This window comes from Ctenopharyngodon idella, chromosome 14, assembly GCF_019924925.1.
Source record: "Ctenopharyngodon idella isolate HZGC_01 chromosome 14, HZGC01, whole genome shotgun sequence".
Taxonomy (NCBI): Eukaryota; Metazoa; Chordata; class Actinopteri; order Cypriniformes; family Xenocyprididae; genus Ctenopharyngodon; species Ctenopharyngodon idella.
The window spans coordinates 7,627,885-7,639,677 of NC_067233.1; the positions used below are offsets into that span (position 1 = coordinate 7,627,885).

General features: G+C 38.1%; 3 protein-coding genes across 5 annotated transcripts in view; 1 reads left to right on the forward strand and 2 right to left on the reverse strand.

Moving 5' to 3' along the window:
* Positions 1 to 928: 928 nt before the first annotated feature.
* trmt12 (tRNA methyltransferase 12 homolog) overlaps positions 929 to 11,793 on the reverse strand; it is a 183,678-nt gene continuing 172,813 nt past the window's right edge. The window contains exons 2-8 of one of the 3 annotated variants that reach the window (XM_051860199.1): positions 4,743 to 4,867; positions 4,299 to 4,467; positions 4,025 to 4,223; positions 3,729 to 3,879; positions 3,530 to 3,639; positions 3,283 to 3,440; positions 929 to 1,493 (exon numbers count right to left, since the gene is read on the reverse strand). In XM_051860199.1, coding sequence (XP_051716159.1) covers positions 1,116 to 1,493; positions 3,283 to 3,440; positions 3,530 to 3,639; positions 3,729 to 3,879; positions 4,025 to 4,223; positions 4,299 to 4,467; positions 4,743 to 4,795 — 1,218 coding nt within the window. In that variant the 5' untranslated portion in view covers positions 4,796 to 4,867 and the 3' untranslated portion in view covers positions 929 to 1,115. The other 2 variants (XM_051860198.1, XM_051860201.1) reach the window with 2 other exon arrangements.
* Positions 4,909 to 7,297, forward strand: rnaseh2c (ribonuclease H2, subunit C). Its single transcript, XM_051860204.1, has 6 exons — positions 4,909 to 5,011; positions 5,141 to 5,300; positions 6,429 to 6,582; positions 6,665 to 6,777; positions 6,867 to 6,986; positions 7,088 to 7,297. Exons 3-6 carry the CDS (start codon positions 6,429 to 6,431, stop codon positions 7,109 to 7,111), a joined length of 411 nt encoding a protein of 136 aa, XP_051716164.1. The 5' UTR covers positions 4,909 to 5,011; positions 5,141 to 5,300; the 3' UTR covers positions 7,112 to 7,297.
* On the reverse strand, positions 7,868 to 11,348 carry zbtb3 (zinc finger and BTB domain containing 3). The gene is made up of 2 exons (XM_051860195.1): positions 10,899 to 11,348; positions 7,868 to 10,738 (listed from the first exon to the last, which is right to left on the reverse strand). Exon 2 carries the CDS (start codon positions 10,572 to 10,574, stop codon positions 9,045 to 9,047), a length of 1,530 nt encoding a protein of 509 aa, XP_051716155.1. The 5' UTR covers positions 10,575 to 10,738; positions 10,899 to 11,348; the 3' UTR covers positions 7,868 to 9,044.

Here is an 11,793-nt window from a genome sequence, read left to right on the forward strand (position 1 = left end):
AGGAGGAGCTGTCAATCTAGAACTAGTGGACCAATGGTGACGCTTAAGCCCAGCCTAATTTACATGAAACTCAAACTGCAATATTTGGAAACGCAAGAGCGGAACATGGAAAGAAGAGAAAAACAGCACAAGCGTACAAAAGAGTAAAATATGAGCAGAAAATGAAAGAGAGCACAAAGTACAGAGTAATAAAAGCAAGGAAAACAACTTTTAAGAACACAAACACAAGTTTAAGATTTGTGCGATATAATTTTTAATGTGTTTAAAGTTTTGATTCATGCTTATTTTTTGAAATGCGCTTTAAATTTTTCGATTCACGCTTATTGTATTTCGATCCGTGACCACATTCTTTGCCATTCTGATCATTTGCATTATTTTTTAAAGTTTGTGTTATATATTTTTACATGCAATTTTTAAATTTTTGATTCACGCTTATTATTTTCTGATCCGTGACCGCAATACTTTAGGCGGGAATCTAACCCCATAAAGACCACGACTGTTTCTCAATTCCAAGAATGCAGAGAACAGACTTGCGTTTTCGTGGAGTCCAGTCTTGCCAGGTGACCTTGAAAGAACGAACTCGGAAGGACGCGAGGACACAGAACGCATCATTTGAGAATTGAGACGTGCTGCAATCTTGAATAGATCTTGATAGAAAACTTATTTCAAAATGCAGTATTTCACCTTTTTTTTTTTTTTTTTTTTTACTGTATTTAGTAAAAATCAATGCAGCCTTTAAGACTTAATTTAACATTTAAAAATATAATACTGACCCAAAGCTTTTGAATGGTAGGTAGCGTATATTACACAATAATTTGTTAGTAGTGGGGAAATTCCATATACTGGTAAATAAAATAAATATCGATGCTAAATATCAATGTAAAATAATAATTGAGGTAGTTCTTAAATGATACATTTTGAATCTCTGTCACTAGATTTTAAAGTTTTAATTATTATTTATTTAAAATGATTACAAAACACTTAAAACATTTTGCATTTCAAACACAAAAAAATAGATGTGGAAAAATCAGCAATCAGAGGGTTAGATTGACTTGAGCTAATTATACACAGAGGGTCTAAACAAAAACAACTTTACACATGAGTAGTTGTGTTTGTCAGAGAGGTTTACACTCTAAGTCCAGAACTACATGACTGATATGTGGTGCGTATGTTTTAACATGCTCAATGTGCTTGATATTTGTCTTCCATTCGTTTCCAGTGATGTCTAACAAGAGTGTACAGATGCGTTCGGCTGTGTCTGAAGCCCAGGCAGTCCATGCTTGTGTATCTCTCTGGATCGAAGAGCATTTATCAACATCTATAGCAGATGAATGTTCAGGTGGCTTATGGTGCAAAGGTGTTGTGACATTGTGGTGAATATGCAGTACTCCTCCAGTGCCTCTCTTTAGCAGACGACATGCCACTGGCCAACCCTCCTCTGAACTTGGTATGAGGCCCAAATTCACACGATCAGCAAGATCACTTAAAGGAAGCTAAAAAGGATGTGCAAATGTTTATCTATTCATCTGACCAGATGCATCAAACAGCATACTGTATCTCACAGTATCTAAAGTGAGTACACCCCTCACATTTTTGTAAATATTTTATTATATCTTTTCATGTGACAACGCTGAAGAAATGACACTTTGCTACAATGTAAAGTAGTGAGTATTTGCTGTCCCCTCAAAATAACTCAACACACAGCCATTCTGTCTAAACCGCTGGCCACAAAAGTGAGTACACCCCTAAGTGAAAATGTCCAAATTGGGCCCAGAGTGTCAATATTTTGTGTGGCCACCATTATTTTCCAGCACTGCCTTAACCCTCTCGGGCATGGAGTTCACCAGAGCTTCACAGGTTGGAGTCCTCTTCCACTCCTCCATGACGACATCACGGAGCTTGTGGATGTTAGAGACCTTGCGTTCCTCCACCTTCTGTTTGAGGATGCCCCACAGATGCTCAATAGGGTTTAGGTACCCTCAGCTTCTTTAGCAAGGCAGTGGTCGTCTTGGAGGTGTGTTTGGGGTTGTTATCATGTTGGAATACTGCCCTGTGGCCCGGTCTCCCAAGGGAGGGGATCATGCTCTGCTCATTCATGGTTCCCTCAATGAACTGTAGCTCCCCAGTGCCGGCAGCACTCATGCAGCCCCAGACCATGACACTCCCACCACCATGCTTGACTGTAGGCAAGACACACTTGTCTTTGTACTCCTCACCTGGTTGCCGCCACACACACTTGACACCATCTGAACCAAATAAGTTTATCTTGGTCTCATCAGACCACAGGACATGGTTCCAATAATCCAGGTCCTTAGACTGCTTGTCTTCAGCAAACTGCTTGCGGGATTTCTTGTGCATCATCTTTAAGAGGCTTCCTTCTGGGACGACAGCCATGCAGACCAATTTGATGCAGTGTGCGGCGTATGGTCTGAGCACTGGCAGGCTGACCCCCCACCACTTCAACCTCTGCAGCAATGCTGGCAGCACTCATACGTCTATTTCCCAAACACAACCTCTGGATATGACGCTGAGCACTTGCATTCAACTTCTTTGGTCGACCATGGCGAGGCCTGTTCTGAGTGGAACCTGTCCTGTTAAACCGCTGTATGATCTTGGCCACCGTGCTGCAGCTCAGTTTCAGGGTCTTGGCAATCTTCTTATAGCCTACGCCATCTTTATGTAGAGCAACAATTCTTTTTTTCAGATCCTCAGAGAGTTCTTTGCCATGAGGTGCCATGTTGAACTTCCAGTGACCAGCATGAGAGAGTGAGAGCGATAACACCAAATTTAACACACCTCCTCCCCATTCACACATGAGACCTTGTAACACTAACAAGTCACATGACACCGGGGAGAGAAAATGGCTAATTGGGCCCAATTTGAACATTTTTACTTAGGGGTGTGCTCACTTTTGTGGCCAGCGGTTTAGACATTAATGGCTGTGTGTTGAGTTATTTTGAGGGGACAGCAAATTCACACTTTCATACAAGCTGTACACTCCTTACTTTACATTGTAGCAAAGTGTCATTTCTTCAGTGTTGTCACATGAAAAGATATAATAAAATATTTACAAAAAAGTGAGGGGTGTACTCACTTCTGTGAGATACTGTATATTTTAGTTCCAGATCTGGAAATATTCACATAATGACACAAAAAATAAATGAAAAAATATATGCTGTGAACCCACAACAAAAATAAACAAAATCTGAAATATTAGTAGGTGAACTTAAGATAATGACAATCAGCACTTTTGTATCTCAGTCTAAAAGCTGTTATGCTCACTTGTCTGTTGTCTCCTTGATGGATGGTGCAGCGGTCTGACACGCCATTGATCTGTAGGTTTCTTTGAAGAGCCTTCACTGCATCTGGGTTCCATTCACAAGCATGCACATGTGCAGCCTTAGCATGTACCAGATATGGAAGAGTAAAGTAGCCAATCCCTGGATAGTGGAATACAATATGGTCATACATCTCGGGTGATAAAAATCATTCCAGCTCTGAAATGGTTAACACATTGCATTGCTTTTACCTGCATATAAGTCAACCACAGTCTCTCCATTGCAGTCAAAGGAGGCTATTCTGAGCTTCTCTGTGATATTCCCAGAAGAAAACATGCACTTAGTGACATCAAACTCGTACCTGAAATTTCAGACAGATTAATTTATTTTAATATTCGTTTAATAAATTGAGATTTATTTCTTCAAATAATATGGCAACTTATGGGTTACCTAATGTGGTTATCAATGTGTGTTACATAGCTGCTGTCTCCTAAAAGCATTGTCACTATAGGTGTGCGGTAACCATCATGGGAAATTTTTTTAATTTGTGCTAAACGTTTGACTCCCAGCGTCAGGGCAACTGCAGTCCAGAATTCAGATCCTAAAACAAATAAAAAGTGAGAACATACTTGAAAATATTTTGCATGTAATAATCAGATATTTGAGCAAATTACTATGAAATATTACTCTGGGATAAATTAAATATTAATAAAAGATATACAATCTCATATCTAATTATCACCCACCAATCTCTTTCCATATTGCATTAGTGAAGCAGGCTTCACTAAACAGGACAAGATCTCCGTGGCATTGCCATCGGCTAGGAATGTCTCTCTCCAGATCCTCACTCCATGTTTCCCCTTTAGAAACCAACAAGGACTGTGCAGTCTCTGCAAGCCTCTTATGGAAAGATTTAACTTTCTCCTTCTTTGATAATGGAGGAGCCTAAAAAAGCAGGTATACTGTCATTCAGATGTTCAGTGACTTGGGTGCAAACATCTCTTTTAGGTGCTTACGTACCTGGATATCAACAATTTCACAAAAGCTGTCCTGTGCAACATGTTCCTTCAGTGCCACCAGGTCAAGCTGTGCCAGAACAGATGCTTCGACTGGAAGGGTTACAGTCCCATCTGACTGTTTCTGTGCACAGTACTTGCGGTCCAGAACACCTTGTGACATTAGGTATTTTCTGAAAAATGTGTGTTAACACACCAGCAAGATATCAACATAGACACAGAAACGTATAAAACCATTCAAGATAACTAGTTTTAAAATGACAGCCACTTATATTTACTTACATGGAGGTTTCATGCAACATTTCAATAGAAGCATAAAGAAACACTATATTTTGATAATTACAGTATAACCCATTAATTTTCAAAATGTTTGAAAACCAAGAACCTGACGCCGATTGCTAGTTAAGGAAAATATGCCATAGAAAGCAACTATTTGTTCGCAGCCTACCTGTACAGTTGTGCATGACGCTGCGGCACTTTTAAACACGGAATTACATCCATTTTCCACAGGAGGCATTAGAAAAACAATCAAAATATATTATCTAAGTAATTATCTACTAAACTAAAAAGAGGGAACCATATTTAACCTAACATGAATACTAGACATCAAGGAGACACATTCGCCTTTAAAAAATGTCGTTCCTAGTTGGTTGTGAGTTCCTAGTAGGAACATTATGTGTGTTGCACTTGTAGTGCATATGATATGACTTAACAGAGGTTAGTAAAAAGTTATGTTGTGTATCTGTTACTCTCGGATTGTTTCATGGGCATTGTAATTGTAAAAGTTATGAAATAATACTGTCTTTTTGCAAGAGTTAAGAAAAAATACTGTGCTTTTTTTCCAAGTCATCATCCGACTACACCAGCGAAACGGTAGATGGCAGAATACTTTGGATTTGACCGCGAAAAACATCCGCATGTTGACGAAGAAATACAGCGCGTCCAATCACAGTAAACGCAGCTTTCCCCATGTGACACTTTATAAACAGTGTAGAAAACGAGCAAGGTAAGATATCTGCTTTGGAAGTTATAGATGTAAGAAATTATATATCCATTTTACTATAGCCTTTTTATAAGTTTACAGAGGGTTAGTTCGGATAACATTGATATAAACGGTCTTAAAACGTTGTATGTGAGGATATTTTATTGTATGATTCCTAATATCTTTTTGAAATTCAACTTTGTAATTCTCTATTCTCTAAATATTACAAATCTTCAAATGTATAAATGTATTTTAATAGGTAATCGTTCTTCCACTGGCATTTAATGTATTGCCATTTCGAGAAAAAGAAATGAGTCAAAATAGGAATTTTAAAGGCATAACGGAAGGTGCCACAGTGAAACCCGTCTTGTCATTGAACAGCTTTTAATAGGCTTTTCAGCAAAGCATGAAACACAAAACAGGTAATGAAACTAATGTAAAATGTTTGGTAACATCCCAGATGAAAAAAATACTATAGTAATTTATAGTAAATACTATAGTATTTTTGAACCATACTATAGTAAAGTACTTGAATTAATTTGTTGTGGTAATTCTATAGTTGCTGTGGTAACATAACTATAATAATATAAACAAATTACTTTACCCAATACTGTACTAAGTTTTCTAAAACTATAGGGTATATTATACTACATTGTATACTACAGTATTTCTTACAGTTTATCAGTTCACTATAGTTAATACTACTGTACGCTGAAACATTCATTAACAAAGTGTTGTAAATAGTATAAAATATACAGTATACTACACTTTACTATAGTATGGTTCAAAAACACTATAGTATTTACTATAGTATTTTTTTCATCTGGGATACAATAATACTAAACCATTGTTTTGGCTAACAAATGTTTTAATTAACACATTATATAAATTTAAAACGCCTCTGACGAATGTATGCAAGTGTGTTTTTATTGTGTTCTTAAATGTACAAAGGCACTTATGAAAGTTTTACTGTAACCAGCCGTGGACTGTGTTTCTCAAACTCATTGTGAGGCAAGTTGATCGTAGAGAACACTGGTGGCAATTGTTTTACAATCTATTGGCTTGTGATGCTTTTGGGAAATGCAGCCCTGGTCTCTTATATAAGGAAGTTCAATCTTAGTCACATGTGCCTAACATAATTTGTTTTACCAGATGTCAGCAAACAGTTGTGTGACATCTATCCGGCTTGATTCCCTCAAACAAGCTGACAAACCACAGATCCACCTGTTACCTTGTGAAATAGAGCATGATGGACCCGCTGAAGTCTTCAAGTACTTTAATCCCACTGTCAAGGAACGCAAACAAGGTTAGTCAAATACCAGTGAACGACTCAAGAATAAAACACGTTAAAGCTCTCCACCCAATAAAAATAATATTGTGTTTTGCAGAAACAACTGTGTCATTCAGAGGTCGGGGGCTGAAGGGTCAGGAATTGAATTGTCCACAAGGATACACAGGACTAGTGCTGAAAGAGGTCCAGAAGCCTGCGTCTGATCAAGAGGTGACCTGACCTGCCCTTTTCTTTGGAATTCACAGATATGAATTTCTAAATAAAAGATTATTAACCTTTTTTTTGGCATTTTCTTTAAGGACAGGATAGTTAAAGTTTCTTCAGTGTTCCATAATTTCACATACTGGAACTTGGAGACGCGTCCCACCTCTGATGATGGAGTTGTGATGGCTATGGCATGGCCTCAGCTAGCAGAGGCGGTGAGTAACTCTTTATAACCACTTATTTACATAAGATAAATCTCCCAATTTAATTAAAATCTCTAATGTATTAACTTCTGAATCAATATCTCTTTCTGCAGATTCACGGACCAGTAGACGACTGATAATGGACATACCTGCTTCTTAAGTACATTGTTACAGTTAAACAAATGTGAGAATTTTTCTTTTCTGGAAGTCAGAACAACTAACTCGCTGGGCTGTGGTATTGACCACCATTTTTACCAAACTGATATTGAAGTATGAATGTCACAATTTAATATGACTAACTATTAAAGTCTTGTTTTATTGTTTTCCCTTGTCCAAAACTTGTACTTTCACCATATATTTGGCCATTATTTATCAGTAACTGATCTGATATACACTACCGTTTTTGGAGTCGGTGAAATTTTTTAAAGTTTCTGCTCACCAAGACTGCATTTAATTGATCAAAAATACAGTAAAAACAGTAATCTATTTCTATTTTAATATATATTAAAATGTAATTTACTCCTGTGATGGCAAAGCTGAATATTCAGCAGCCATTACTCCAGTCTTCAGTGTCACATGATCCTTCAGAAATTATTCTAATATGCTGTTTTGCTGCTTATTATAGAAAAATGTATTACTATCAATGTTGTGCTTCTTAATGTTTTTGTGGAAAACATTTTTTCAGGATTATTTAATGAACAAAGTTCCAAAGGAAAGTTTGAAATAGAAATATTTTGTTACATTATAAAATCTTTACTGTCACTTTTGAGCAATTTGATGTCCATCATGAATAAAATAATTTGATTAAAAGATTTTTTTCTGACCCCAAACTTTTGAATTGTAATGTAGTTCTCAACATATTTTACAACAAATAAATGGACCGATCCCAAAAGCACTGAAAGCCAGTTTTAATTCATAGTACCTGTTCATATGTGTAACCATCTTTCATTCTCGCACAAAAATGCACAATAGACATACACAGCAAAACTCTTCCTTGTAGTGATATAGTCATTTATCTGCTCTAATAGATCTTAAAGTGCCCCTATTATGCTATTTTAAAGGTTCCTAATGTTTTGGAGGTCTCCTACAACAGGGTTATATGCTTCCAAGTTCAAAAAACACTAATTTTCTCATCATATATTAAATTGTACATCACCTTATTTCTCAAAGAGTCTGAAAACAGATTGTTCAAAGATTCATTCTCTCTAAACCCTCCTTTCCACGAGCCTACTCTGCTCTGATTGGTCAGACGGCTCAGTCTGTTGTGACTGGTTTACAACATGTATCAGATTTTACCATATCTGAATTTCAGCTCCGGTTTCCTCAGCACTTCACACACAGTGATACGTCAGTTTTTCTGTATCAATTCCAGCACGAGTCCTCATCCTTTTGAAATGAAAACGGCGTCTTTTCGACATGTCAGCACAAACCAAACTCTTCCAGCCTCAGCTACTACAGTCAAAGTAGATGCCGTTCACGGGCAGCCAATTAAGACCATAGGCTGGCATTATGCAAAATATGTTACATTGTTACGTAAGTATGTAACAGGACGTTAGAGTGGAATTAAAAGGTAAAATTCCAAAAAGCGTAATAGGGACACTTTAATGCTTATTTCTTGGTATAACAGCTACAGCACTGCGTTAGAAACAAAAACAAAACATTTTAAAATACAAAACACCACCATGAATAGCAATTAACTATTAAAAGGTTTCAATATACTAGGCCTCTGTGCTGGAACCACTCTTGGTCAAGTTGAATTTACTTATCTTTTTATAAAAACAATTTACAAATGAATATTAAAACCAGGTTGTGCAACATTAAAAATATCAATAACATGTATAACTAGTGAATTCACACCAAAAATCTTGTTTTTGTTACATTGGTTCTGTTTGTATATGGCATGGAAGCAGTCAAGTGGATCCCCTTCCAAAGATTTTGCCGTTTTGTGGGATGAGCCACAAATGTATAGATGTGGCAATTTATGATTTTGTGACATTCGCAAAAGCCTTAAGCCGGGTTTTGTGTAATTTTCTATATGACCTGTTAAGAAGATTGTGCCACTGTCAATGGCTACGTCTGGGGTGGATGAGGAGGTGATGGTGGAGGGTCTGACTCAACTCTGCTGCGTTTGACTGGCAGGCCGTGATCATGTGCCTTTCTGATGTGCCTGTACAAGTCTCCAGACTGTGTGTAACTGCGGTAACAGTAGCTGCACTCATACGGACGTTCCCTGGTATGCACAATAGCGTGTCTCCTCAGGGTGTAAGCACAGGAAAAGGTCTTTCCACAAGTGTTACAAGTAGGCACATCCTCCATGTAACTCCCAAGAGAGTCCTGAAAATCCTCGAGGTACATGGTCTGTTGCTCCGGCTGGGAATTGGCAGGAAAAAGGGACGACTGCAAGCCGGCGGTTTCGGCTGCAGAAGGATTTCGACCTTGCGGTGAAGGAGGGAAAGAAAGGGGTTCTTGATGGGGAAGATGAATTAATGGGTGTGCCGGTATAAATTGAGTATCGGTGAGCTCCTCAACCTCATGGTTGCTGTCATCATAATCATCCCCATCATCTAAATCTTCATTTATCTTTGGGCCATTATCCATGTCCACCATCTCGTCTAGGTCCTCAGATTCTTCATCAGAAATCACAATGGCCTCTACTTTCACTTCGACGCTCTCTTCATTTTCCTCCCCTGAAGTTTGCGAAAGACTTCCTCTCCTAAAATTTCGCGAAAGTTTACGCTTATTTCGCATGCTACTTGTATTGGACGAAGTGTTCTCATGTCTCCTTTCATTTTGGCTCTGAATGTGCTGTGATGACCCTGGATTTCCAATACTTTTATTCTGGACTTGGGGTTTTAGTGTTTGAGTCTGCATGAAAACACTAGGTTCATGTTCTTGAGCAGGGCTGGTGTTCAGAGCCACGGCGGTAGCTACAACAGGTTGAGTCTCTGTCTGAATTAGTTCTGTCGTACTACATGGACTTGAAAGTGCAGACTCAAGGCTAGCAGACCGTGCCGATATTCTTGTTTTGTCAGGTCTAGGTGAAGAACGATATGTGGATGGTCCTGCACAAGAATTAGAAACAGCTGGTTGCGAGTCCATTCCTGGTTGGGTGGTGTCCGCCATCTCTGAACTCTCCACGCTTTGTGTGAGGAGGTTAGCCATCCCTGCTAGTGTTTCAGCCTTGGTATCGCTATAAAGTGACATTTGTTGACTCGACTGATGACAATGTGCTAGTCCTCCATCTCTTCCTGTTTCTGCACCAGGTGCGTCTTCTCCAGGCGAGCCGTCAGGTCCTCCAGGTTTAGCAGACTCATTTGCTCCAACTTCTACTCTTGTGCTATCCGCCTCAGCCAATCCTCGACCCTGAAGTCTTCTCTTACAAACTCGCACCACATCATTCATATGTAAGAAGCTGGCTGCGGCGAGCACGTCCTCAGGAGGGGGGTGGGTTGCTAATTGCAGTACCCCTTCATACATGAAATCAAGAAGGAGTCCAAAGGCTTGAGGGGTCACAATGTCGCCATTAATAGTGACTGTGTCTCTCTGTGGCCCTCCGTTGACTGTGCTGGTATTTCCCATTGATTGATCCGAGTAAAACATATGGAAGAAAGGGGGAGAAAGAGGCCAATACAGCTCGATGGGCACCAAAACGAGTCTGGCCGACCTGCACGGTGCAGTCACAGAGGAAACCTTGCAGACGCTGAGAGCGCAGGCTGGCCAAAAGCTGCTGACTATGTCCTGGAAACTCCATTTCTACTGACAACCTAGTAAAAATAGTGTTCATTAATGTTATTCTCCAGAAGATGTGTTGTATTGTTAATAAACAGTTTGTGCAGTCTATATATATCAATAAAATATTTATAATAATATGATAAAATTCACAATATTAGCATCTACTTCTTGCTAAGATTAAATGTTTCTTACAGAAATGTCCAGAGTGCTGACAAAATCCCCACGTCCACTTTAAGATCTGCTCATTGGAAGCACCATTATGTTTGCTTTATTGATCCACTGACATTCTCTTGACATCACCAGTTGCTCACTAATCCATTCCAGTAAATGTATATATTTCAATCCTGACTGAATACAAACTAATTCATTATCTTCGGGTATTCTTCACACATCTTTCTATGATGGGTTAGTACAGCAAACCTTCTCCGAAGCACCGTAATATAACATCGAACGCGTGCCACATATCCTTAAAATATCTTCTAGCCAAGAGGACAACCAGTGGTTTATTAATTCTCTGTAAGTGAAGACTAATGTGTGATTTTTAAAAACGTATACGCGATACAGGAATGTTTTCCTTTAGGACAATACATCACGAACACACACTTCTACGTGTAGTATGTTCAGTTTGTATGTGCACGTGTGCTCTGCCACCTACTGATGGGGAGGAAGAGGAAAGAGGAAGCAGCAGCAAAGAAAATTGTAATGTAAAAGAAAACATACTTTCCATAGGCACAGTTAAATTAACATGATGTTTAACATGATCTTTTTATTATTATTATTATTATTATTATTAATCAATCAGATGAGCTTTATTCGCCATTCGTTGTGGGAGCTCAGAGTACATACATACATAGACAAGGAAATAGAAATAAAATTTAAATAAATTACAAATAATGAAAACAGTTAATAAATTATTATTAGTATTAGGCTTATTAACTTCAATTTAGCTATTTAGTAATTTTGTTTAAGATAAATTTTAGATGAATTAAATTTCTATTAGTTTTTATTCATATTTTGAATAAATTTTTAATTTTTATATTTGTCCGTTTTTTAAATTTTAGTTACATTTTAACTAATTTTGTTGTGT